Source organism: Pieris rapae, chromosome 17, assembly GCF_905147795.1.
Source record: "Pieris rapae chromosome 17, ilPieRapa1.1, whole genome shotgun sequence".
Lineage (NCBI taxonomy): Eukaryota > Metazoa > Arthropoda > Insecta > Lepidoptera > Pieridae > Pieris > Pieris rapae.
This window is the reverse complement of record NC_059525.1, coordinates 8,866,251-8,878,610: the sequence shown is the minus strand read 5'-3', so window position 1 is coordinate 8,878,610 and position 12,360 is coordinate 8,866,251. Positions and strand designations below refer to the sequence as shown.

Here is a 12,360-nt window from a genome sequence, read left to right as displayed (position 1 = left end):
AATTAAGCCGTACTAGTCACAATTTAATAAAATCTAGTTAGTGTAATTAGTAGGAAGCTAAGAGCTTCCAGTTTACAATTGGCTATTCGGACTTTAGTATGACATACAAAGGACGAGTCTAATGACTTCTAGTCAATAGAACCAAAGAATGTGTAGTATGTTTAGGGTCTGTCTCACAATTTTCGAATGAGTTCCAAATAAGCTATTTATTACTTATTTGGAACTCATTCGAACACAGTTTATAAACAGTATTTTTGCGTTTCACGACTGTCAGATAGCGCTATTTGTCATTAAATGCGAAGTATCTTAACTTTTATTTTTCGAATTATTTATGTGTTGCATAGCTATTTGGCACTTTATCCATACATTGTGAAACAGGCCCTTAAAATAATAAAAAAATATTTGCATGAATATGGTAGAAAATTGATATGGTTGTACAATCTAAAGTTCGCATATTCGGCCACACATAATGGCGTCCAAATTTATCTTAAAATTAATTTTACACAGAAGTTAAATACGCTCTGATTACATTTGTAGTGATAAAATGTTATTACTAACTATACTAGTACCAATATTTTAAGGTGTTGTGGTAAATTAATCCTTCATTGCCAAACAAAAGGTGTATACAATGTTTGTCACAACCAATTTCTCTTCGACAGATTCCCGTTGACGAAAACATTTTATGTTTTCGTGAACTAATATTAAATATAAAAAATTATAATGCAGTTACTATGAGCGATAATGGTGGAGAAGATTTTGAAAAAAGTGCTTAAGATAGAGAGAGATGGAACCAGTTGTAAGAGTGTGTACACCATAAAATGTCCTTGGAAAAAAAATTAAGTGTGTGTCTTTATTGTACAAGTAAATGAATGTTTCATGGAATAAATGAGAATTATTGTTATTTCGAAGCATTTATTGATTACACAAAGTATGTAATATACATGACCTTAGTTAATTTAAAACATCAAAGCTGCGATTTTTTTTCTCATTTAAATTAGGCTAAGTTAATATTAATTACAATATTCAGCAACGAAAAAATTAACTACGCTACGCTTTTTGTTCAGCTAAATATTTGTATGAAGCTTTCAAACCCTACGATTCTAAACTGAAACAAATATTATAATTACATCAAAATATTATCATTATTGTTTAAAAAGTAACGTGTTACAATACGTTTTATACTATCTATTATCTATTTTAAGCAAAGTCAATCTCGTTTTTATTTAAAATTCTGGAACCCATAGAAAAAAAATTCTATTAATATATAATGTATAATAATATGTACAAAAGGTTGTTTTTGAATCAAACCTTAATTGCCGCCATTTGCTGCCCAGCTGCAGTCAACTCGTCCCCAGCAACAATCGCAAACTTGGTCCAACCGAACGCCTTCAGCAGAGCGACGACCGATTTGCTGACCTTGTGGGCAGGCGGCAATGTCCTCGCGAACGTAGCGCCCAGACCGCCTGAGTCTTGAGCTTCGGCACATTTCTATTTAAAGATTATTTAATATTATGAATAGTTTGATATAAATGTATTGTAAACGGATTGACAAATGAATAACTATCACTCACTCTCGATCTGCTAAATTCTGCGATAAGTTCTTCAGTTATTTTTTTAAAATCTTTAATTATTCTAATATAAAAGGCGTGTGGTTTTAGGCCCTTAATTATTAATTGTATACTTTAGCTGCTTTTTTAAAACACGAAGCAAGCAGCACCACCTGATGTTAAGTGCACTTGAGTGCGCTGCCGGCCTTTTAAATTCAAATTCAAATTCAAATTCAAATTCAAAATTTATTTATTCATGTAGGTAACAATGTACACTTATGAACGTCAAAAAAAGAAATATTATATGAATTTAATTTTACATTTACTGCCAGTTCTCAAATCAAGGGCGTAGAACGGAAGAGAAGAACTGGCAATAAACTCTCCGCCACTCTTTTTAATCGCCAAGTTTTTTTTTTTTTACACAATGCTTGTAAGGAGCTGCAACCACTACACCATGTTCCATATGACATATTGAGTAATAAAGAATAAAAAATAAAAAATTAAAAAAATTAAAAACAAAGATTTGACCTCTATCAGCAGGAGGCATGGTGAAATAGGAGCACGCACTTACGTACTCGTGAGAACAACACGCAAAGACGTAGTATAAACAACTAATATCACCGCAAACACGAATTCAAGTACGACCAGTCACCACAAGTAGCACCCGTTCACGAGTATGACGCATGGCCAGCCATTGGCCCCCTCGCCATATTTTAGGGAGAGAGACAACCCGACGCATGGACGCCGCCACAAGCAATGACATTTGAGTGAGCATGACGATCCTTGAAATGTGCACTTGGCTACACAAGAAAATAGTAATAATACTAATTATACTGAAATAATTTGATACCACATGAATCACGGTTTGTTCCCACTTTACATTTAAAAAAAAGTCGTAGATGTCGACGATCGCCCCATAGTCTGAAAATGCAGCCGAGAGATTCTGTCGCGTTACCTATTTATACTGAAGCAATTTATATCCAAGCACTATGATCGTTTAAGTATTCATTTATATTATAATAGGCCTTAGCAAGCAGTTTTACTTTAGTGTACGATTTAAATTTATTTATTGACAATATTTGTATCTCACTAGGGATTTTGTTGAAAAAACGTATGCAATTGCCTTGGAAAGAATTACTCGTTTTATGCAGCCTTGAGGTTGGTGCACTAATTTTGTCTTTATTACGAGTACTATAATTATGGAAGCTACTATTCTTTTTAAAGATATCTATATTTTTCCGCACATACAAAATATTCTCATAAATGTATTGACTTGCCAAAGTTAAAATATTTAATTCCTTAAACTTATTTCGGACTGACTCCCGTGGGGACAACCCACAGATCGCTCTTATAGCCCGTTTTTGCACTACAAATATCGAACTAATGTCGGCGGCATTACCCCACAAAATAACACCATATGACATGATACTATGAAAATAGCTGAAATAAACGAGCTTTGCTGTGTTCTCATCCGTAAGATCGCGTATCTTTTTCACTGCGAACGCTGCAGAACTTAGCCTATTCGAAAGACCTTCTATGTGTTGGCCCCACTGGAGTTTACTATCTAAGGTAATTCCCAAGAACACCACACTATCAACAAAGTCTATTTCCTCGTCTTTAATTATTATTTGAGAAGGACTACTTTTTACATTTGTAGTTTCAAATTTAATACATTTTGTCTTCTTCTCGTTTAACTTAAGATTATTTGTACTAAACCAGTGAACCACACTGGAGATGGCACTATTTACATTCTCAAGTGATGGATTTCGTCGTTTCACTTTAAATAAAAGCGAAGTGTCATCAGCAAACAGTACTATCTCGTGAAGCTCCTTTACAAGAAATGGTAGGTCATTTATATAGACGAGGAATAAGAAGGGACCAAGTATGGAGCCCTGCGGTACGCCCATCGTAACAGACGATCCCTGTGATATAGCTCCATTTACATTTACTTTCTGAATTCTATCGCTCAGGTATGATTCCATAAGATTTAGCGCTTTTTTGCCAATGCCATAGTGTTGAAGTTTTTTGATAAGGATTTCGTGATGGACACAGTCAAAAGCCTTTGATAAATCGCAAAAAACTCCAATGGCATCATGAGAATTTTCCCAAGCATTTAAAATCTCGGAAATTAATTTAAGGCCAGCATCGGCTGTAGAGCGACCTCTTGTAAAACCATACTGCTGGCTATGCATAAGTTTATTATTATTAAAATGTATCAGTAATTGATCTAGAATAATTTTTTCAAAAATTTTACTCAATGCAGGCAGCACAGATATGGGTCTAAAATTTGTGGGGTCAGAAGTGCTGCCCGTTTTGAATAACGGTGTGATTTTACTGAACTTCATCTGGTCTGGAAAGACTCCACAATCTATACATTCATTAAATATTATAGCCAACTCTGAACTGATAGCATCGATTACTGATTGTACAATGAAAACAGATACACCCCAAAGATCTTTAGTTTTTTTAATTTTTAGCTGTTTAAATGTTTTTATAATATCATTGCAGCTAATGCGGCTAAATATAAACTCACGATTGCATACAGGAACATTCTGTTGCAATAATAAAAGGGCGGCTGATGGCGAAGAATTCAGAACGCTGGTTGTATCTATTGGAATATTAGTAAAAAACTCTTCAAATGCAGAGGCTACTTCGAGGTCGGAACTAATTACTTTACCGTTTATGTTCATCTTATATTCAGAATCCTTTCTGGAGGTTCTTCCAGTCTCCTCGTTTATAATTTTCCAAGTAGCCTTTATCTTATCAGAGCTGTTGTTTATTTTATTACTTAAGTGTTTTGCCTTAGCGATTTTGCACTCTTGCCTAAATTTTTTAGAAAATGTCCTAACATGAGTTTTAAATTCTTCACTGTCATTATACTGTTTTTCATCATACAATTCATACAATTTTAGCCTTTTTTTGTGTAGTTCCGGAGGTGCCCAGTCACAAAAGGTAGGTTTCTCCGAGACCAAAAAAGTCTTTGGAGTGAACACATTTTTGAATTCATCAATAAATGATTCAAAGAATGTGTTATATAAGTTATTAGGGCATTGGTTACTACGCAAAAATGGCGTATTAAATATAATTTTTTTTCTAAATCTGTCTAACCGATCATATGTTACAGGTATTGTGCATATTGTCTTTTTTAGATCTTTACATTTAAGTATATTTTGAAATTCAAACAATTGACCAGAGTGGTCAGATGTAAGTTTGTTGATAATACAGGTGTTGAGAGGAACTATATTACTATAGATATTGTCAATACATGTTGCCGTGGTGGCTGTTACCCTAGTAGGTACAATAAAATTATTAATTAAATTATATGATTTAAACAGATTAAGCATACGTTTACTTGAATTACAGTTGTCAAGCAAATTTACATTAAAGTCTCCACTAACGACCAACTTTTTCTTGGATTTTTGCAATTTGTACAGAACTTGCTCTAATATTTTTTCTAAACTATCATATTGAGCTGAAGGAGGGCTATACAAACTAACAATGATAAATTGCTCCAGCTCCACACAGGATACTTCAATAAGGCGTTCCACAGAGAGGCTCACTATGTCCTTCCTTTCTTTAAATTTTAATTTTTTATGAAGCAATATTAATGAGCCACCGCGTATTGCATTTCCTCTGCAGAACGAACTACCAATCTGATGATTACAAAAATTGAACATAAGTTCACATGTCTTTAACCAGTGTTCTGAAATACACAATATGTCAATATTTTCACTGCTCAAAAACAACTCAATTTCTAGTAATTTACTTTTCATGCCTTGTATATTTTGGTGAACCAGATTGATAGTTTTATTATTATTATTCTTAAATTTACTTATCTTACTGACTAATTCTTTGCCAGAGAGGCTCTCTGTTGTCTTAGTAACTAATTTAAATTATAAATACTATGTCTTGGAATATCTTCCAAGGTCTTACTAACTAAAACCTGCTCAATAGAAGCTGGTTGTCGAGCCAAATTCTTGGCTGTTATAAACAATAAATATGATAGCGAATCAGCTATCTGTCTTTTCAAATACATAGGTAGATTATATCTATCCTTCGTCAAAAAGTAATTATTACAACTTATGTACCTATTGGTATCAATTAGTGTAAAGTTTTTATTATACATAGCAAATGTATGCATTGTCTGATTTAAAATATGTCTTACATTATTTTCTTGTTGAGTGAAGTTTTTACTATAAGGGAATGTAAACATAATCAGATTTTTTGTATGAAGTGAGCATAATTTTTCATAGCAGTTAATTAGCTCTTTTTTGTTTAAATTCCCTCTATTGCCTATAAATATAATTAGATTATTAGTTTTACTTATAGACTCTTTTACAATATTCTTCACAATATATCCAAAAGTAGCATTTGGGTAACAGCTGTTTAAAAGATTTTTTTCCTTATTAAAAAATTGGCTCATTTGATGGCCTATTTGGTCACAGTACATTACATTTAACTTTGGCTTTGTAATAATATTACTATCCCTACATACTGGTGACACCTGTACAGATTGGCTTGAGTTTTCAAACTCAATGCATTGTGCTGCATGTGTGGAGATCTTGATAAGATCTTCCATAGCAGCCGAGTATTTGGAGACCATGTTTTGAGACTCCTGGAATTTTGATACCATGGAATCTGCTATGTTCTGAAGTTTCAAGATCTCCTTTTGTAATAGTTCAGTGTCACATTCATATCTAATCCTACTATTTTCCAGTTCAATTAAGTGGATGTCAATATTACTTTTAAGTTTAATGTTTTCTTTCATTAATTTTTTTATTGTCTAATACAATTTTGTGCTTTTTCAGTGATTTTTTTGTTTTAATTATAAATTTATTGATTTTAATATACTATATTAAAAATGCTCTATCACTTATGTTCAACGAATAACCGGAACATTTTATAACACTACTTCGAGTTATATCGCGCGAGTACGGGCGTGGTTCAGAGCGATTGCTAATCCGCTTTTGCGTAGGGCACCTTATTACAATCTATATATTATCATTATTATTCGAACGATAAACATTCAATACCGAGAGCATTTGCATATTCCTCAAATCAACCAACCTTGAATCGTACCCATTTGTGGTACTTTATATTAATCCACGTAATTACATAACTGGCATAATTTCGGTTAGCACATGTTCTCTATATTATATTTATGACCATAACATACAGTATTTTATGATATAATTACTAAATGAACAGCTTATACGCTACCACCGTTTATATAACTCGTATAGTACCTAATGGAAAGTTATACTCTATTCCAGTAATTCTCAACCTTTTTTTTTGTTACGGCACATTAAACGATTTAAAATTTGCGGCACACAAAGAAAAAGATAAAAACTATTTACTTACTACAACACACTCCATAAATAGTTTATGACAAAAGTTTTAAATATACAGAATTACAAGCTAATAATTAAAATATTTTTTTAATTGATATAATTTAATAAGATTAACATAATTATATGATCGCAAAATTTGGCGGCATACTTTTGAAATCTGGCGGCACACAAAAGTGCCGCGGAACATAGGTTGAGAATCACTACTCTATTCTTTTTATTGTATTTTATATAAACCATATAAAAGTATGTATACAGTAGTTTATATTTATAGTTCCGGTGACCCCTGCTATATATATATATAGTATCGCAATACAGCGAGTTAATGCTGCCAGTGATAAACTGCTACAGGGACTAAACTTTTTTTTAAATTTTATTTTTATTAATTTTTAAATATTATTATTACTACTATGTAAGTTAAAGAAATTATACAGTGTATAGTGTTTAATAATGGCACTAAAGACAGAGTAAAAATGATAGCCCAAACATGTTTAGATAATGTAGTCAAACTGCGAAGACTGGCTTCTATTATTTTTGGTATAATGACAGAGAGAGCAGTGTTGGCCTATTGGCTTCAGCGTGCGCCTCTCTTACCTGAGGTCGTAGGTTCTAACCCCGGCTGCGCACCAATGGACTTACTTTCTATGTGCGCATTGAACATTTCCACGAACGGTGAAGGAAAACATCGTCAGGAAACCGACATGTCTTAGACCCAAAAAGTCGACGACGTGTGTCAGGCACTGCAGGCTGATCACCTACTTACCTATTAGATTTAAAAATGATCATGAAACAGATTCAGAAGTAAATCTGTGGCCAAGACCTAAAGAGGTTGTAGCGCCACTCATTTATTTTATTTTTTTTATGATGACAGAGAAAACTTTTATACTCTAACTTTTTAATCTGTGAAGCATAAAAATTTAATATAACAAAAATATATTGAAATCATTTGAATCTGTAATAAATATCAATTTCAGTAATGTAAGGAAATATAATTTCAACTTCAAAAGCATTTTTTACGCAATAAAATAGAAGTGTGTAATTGTTTCATTTAGCGCAGTACAATATTTCAATTTAATTTGTTTAATGTGATATGCCAAAAAACAAAGTATTTCTTCTGCCGTAAAAAGTTGTGAGATCAACGTACCTACCAAGTCTTTAAATTTAGCGTAGCTCACACACTGTCTGACTGTATTTTAATTTATTTTTATGTAGTTATCTGCTGCATTGTTTTGCATGCGGTTTTTTATTAAAGTACAGTTTTATGTTATAGGTACGTGTTCTATATCAAATCAATGTTGTAAATATTGTTAAAACTATTTTAATTACATAGTAAGTATGGTTTCTTGCCAATTGCTCTCCATACGAAACTACCTTTCAGAATTGTTTAATAGAGTTACCTTTTTAAATTTATACTTCTCTTGGCGCGATAGACAAAAATGATTAGAGTGAATTTTTACGAAGCGCGCGCACACCGACACCTGAATTCGACATCGTAAAGTTAGGTCTAGGTGGCATGAAAATCGATAACTATATTCAAGTTATATATTCTAATAATTTTATATTTAGGGCCTGTTTCACAATGTATGGATAAAGTGCCAAATAGCTATGCAACACATAAATTATTCGAAAGATAAAAGTTCCAAATAAGATACTTGGAATTTCATGACGTATAGCGTGTATAGTTCCAAATAAGTAAAGTAAGTAAGTAAATCAAATCACGTGATATAAAGGACGAAATTTTATCTGGCTTACGTCGAAAGCGAGGTATACAAACACTGGATATAGGAATGTCAGGTGATTCGAAAAAGTTCTTTGTCAATGAGCATTTGACCCCAGACAACAAACAACTTTTGAAGGAAACGAAGGCTCTTGCTGCAGAGAAAGGCTTCAAATTCGTGTGGGTTCGTAATTGTTGCATTTTTTTACGCCGGAACGAGGAATCTCCTGTTATAACAATAAACAACAGGCGCGATTTGGAGAAAATTTGTTAGTAATATGTTCTAATATTAAGTTCCTTTATTACACAAATCTAATTAAGTTCTACATTGTAGCCCCACTACCTAAATTGAGCATTCAAAACTGCCATTCACATACACAAAATCACTTGAACATTATACTTACTCACAGAAACACTCTTCAACACAAATACAACTCACACAACTGCCTATGTATATTCAATGTTATTAAAAAATACAAACATTTGCGCGCGTTTAAACCTGAACATTTCATGTCTAAACTGCACATGCCATCATTGCTAGTAATATTTTTAAATATATGCCTACACCTTTATACCCTTACACACAGTAACAATGAATAAAAATAACCTAAGTTTGCTTTATCAAAATGTCCGTGGATTGCGAACAAAAACATTGCAATTAAAACAGAACATACTTATGTACGACTTCGATATAATTCTAATAACTGAGACGTGGTTAACTCCTAGCTTTTACAATACTGAACTTTGCGATGATCGATATGACGTACTTCGTCTCGATCGGAATTCTAAAAATTCATCTAAAACGTCGGGCGGCGGTGTCATGATATGCACGAAAAAGTCACTGCGTGCGCTAGAGAGGTCCGAGTGGACGTGTGACGGTGTGGAGTGTACCTGGTTGACTATTACCGCCAGCACGCTCGCGTCGAATCAATGCAATAAATGCGATCTACATATATGTATTGTATACATACCACCAGATGATTTGCAGTCAGTTAGACTTACAGCCTTTACAGACTCCCTTCTATATATTTATTCATTACATCCAAACGATCATTACGTTATAGCAGGTGATTTCAATTTACCCCACATAGGCTGGTCTCCTACCTTTGGTCCCACCTTCATTAGGCGTGGAACTGTAAATTTACAAAATGCGGGTTCAAATCTTGTTGAATCATGCAGTAACCTAGGCTTCAATCAGTACAATTTTCATGCAAACTCCTCTGGCAATGTACTAGACCTAATATTTAGTGACACATACATTGAGGTGTCTAAATCATGTAATTATCTCGTTAATGAAGACCCAAGCCATCCATGCCTGGAGCTGAATGTATCGGAATTTATGACGCCCAATATTAAATTAAAAAAGATTACCAGATATAACTACGCAAAGGCTAACTACTGTAAAATAAATGAATATCTTAACGGCATAGACTGGATTGACTCACTAAGAGGTGACACCATTGACATAATTGTACAGAAATTTTACTCAATCCTCCACCGAGGAATTGAGCAGTATGTGCCTAAAACTATCTCTTTTGCTTCTAACAAGTTTCCAGTGTGGTATTCTAAGTCTCTCATACATATAATACGTGACAAACGATTAGCTCATTCTCGTTGGAAAGCAAGAAAAAACCCACGAGATTACGATGAATTCTCTTTACTTCGTGCAAGGCAGAAGGCAGTACAGAAAAAATGTTTTAAATTATATATGCAAAAAATACAAACATCGTTAAAGAGAGATCCAAAGAAAATCTGGTCATATCTAAAATCTTTACGTACTAATAACACTGGATATCCTAATAGATTGCAATTAGGCAGCAATACATATAACAATGAATCGGAAGCATGCACGGGTTTTAGTACTTTCTTTAAGAGCGTATTTCAACAAGCAGCACCTTCATACCATGAGATCCTTCAGATTAATAGAGAAGTAACCGACAACACTATATGCAAACTAAACATAACCAAATCTGATATCTTAAAGATACTTAATTCATTAAATGCGGATAAAGGAGCTGGTTGTGACGGTATACCACCTATTTTTATTAAAAAATGTGCTCAAACTATTACTGAACCATTGTACATTATACTAAATCTATCTGTGAACACATTTAGCGTTTATCCTGATGTATGGAAGGTCGCTAAAATAATACCGATTCATAAGAGTGGCTCGCGGTTGAGTATTGAAAATTATCGCCCAATATCGATACTTAACACTTTCAGTAAAATCTTTGAAAAAATAATTTATAATGCCATCTATAATATAATAAGTAATTCACTTCCAGATGAACAGCATGGTTTTATCAATAAACGTTCCACAATAACCAACTTAACTGTGTTCACGAACTACTTACTGCAAAGTATGGATGGTGGTGCACAGGTTGATGTGATTTACACAGACTTTGAGAAAGCGTTCGATAGAGTGGATCACATCATCTTATTACATAAGCTTCAACTCCTTGGGATACGTGGTAACCTCCATAGGTGGTTTTGTTCATATATAACAAATCGTAGACAGGCGGTTGCGATCGGTAGTGCTAGAAGTGACTTTGTTCATATAAGTTCTGGAGTTCCTCAAGGATCTATACTGGGTCCCCTGTTATACAATGCATATCTCTATGACATAAATAGCAGCATTAAAGGTTCTAATTACCTTATGTTCGCCGATGACAAAAAGGTATACTTAAAAATAAACAAAGAAGAAGACTGTCACAAAATCCAGGCTGACTTGAATAACCTTTGTAACTATTATAGACAAAATCGAATATCGGTTAATACTTCAAAATGTGTGAAGATAACGTTCACCAGAAAAAAAAACAAAATTAACTTTATTTATAATATCAATAACAAACCCGTTAAAGAAGTAGATTCTGTTCGTGATTTAGGTATAAGGCTGGACTATAAAATGACGTACAATAACCATATTGACACAATTGTTGACAAAGCCTATAAGCAGCTTGGCTTTGTAAGACGTGTCAGTAAACATTTTCATGATCTTGAATGTATGAAAGTGCTATACTATACATACGTAAGAAGTATCCTCGAATATGGCTGCTCGGTTTGGTCACCTAGTTACTCTGCACACATTGACAAAATCGAAAAAATCCAAAAAAACTTTATTAAATTTATTTCCTATAAGACTTTTAATAAATTTAATACGTATAGAGACGCGTGTGATTATTTTAATATTAATACCCTAGAATTTAGAAGAAAACAATATGATATAATACTATTACATGACATTATCTCAAATAAAATTGATTGCAGCTCACTTCTGGATAAATTGCCTTTCCTAGTTCCTGCGTATAAAACTCGAACTCGTACATTGTTTCATGTTCCACACATGCATACAAATTACGCTAAAAACTCAGTTTTATATCGCGCTGCTCGGACATACAATGACCACTATTTAGACATTGATTTGTTTAGGTTATCGCGAAATGTGGTTAAAACATGTATTCAGAATATACATAGCGCAGAATCATCTACATCATAAGCACGACACACATACACACCATTACGTACACACACACACCATACACAACACAATCAATTTAGGTTTAATTAATTAAATTTAATCACTTAATTGTATTTAATACCTTGTTTATTTGTTCCCTTTTTTAAATCTTTTTATTATAATGTATCATGTATTCCGTTTGTGGCTATGTTTTTGGTGTATTTGTTTGTTATTATATGTGTTTTGTGTTAGCTGTTGGAGTACTATATAAATAAATAAATAAATAAATAA

General features: G+C 33.2%; 1 protein-coding gene across 1 annotated transcript in view; it reads right to left on the bottom strand.

Annotated features, from left to right (window-relative positions):
• Positions 1-12,360, bottom strand: part of LOC111002000 (guanylate cyclase 32E) — an 84,964-nt gene that overhangs the window by 65,824 nt on the left and 6,780 nt on the right. The window contains exon 5 of the mRNA XM_045632025.1: positions 1,309-1,488. Coding sequence (XP_045487981.1) covers positions 1,309-1,488 — 180 coding nt within the window. The remainder of the gene's footprint in view (positions 1-1,308; positions 1,489-12,360) is intronic.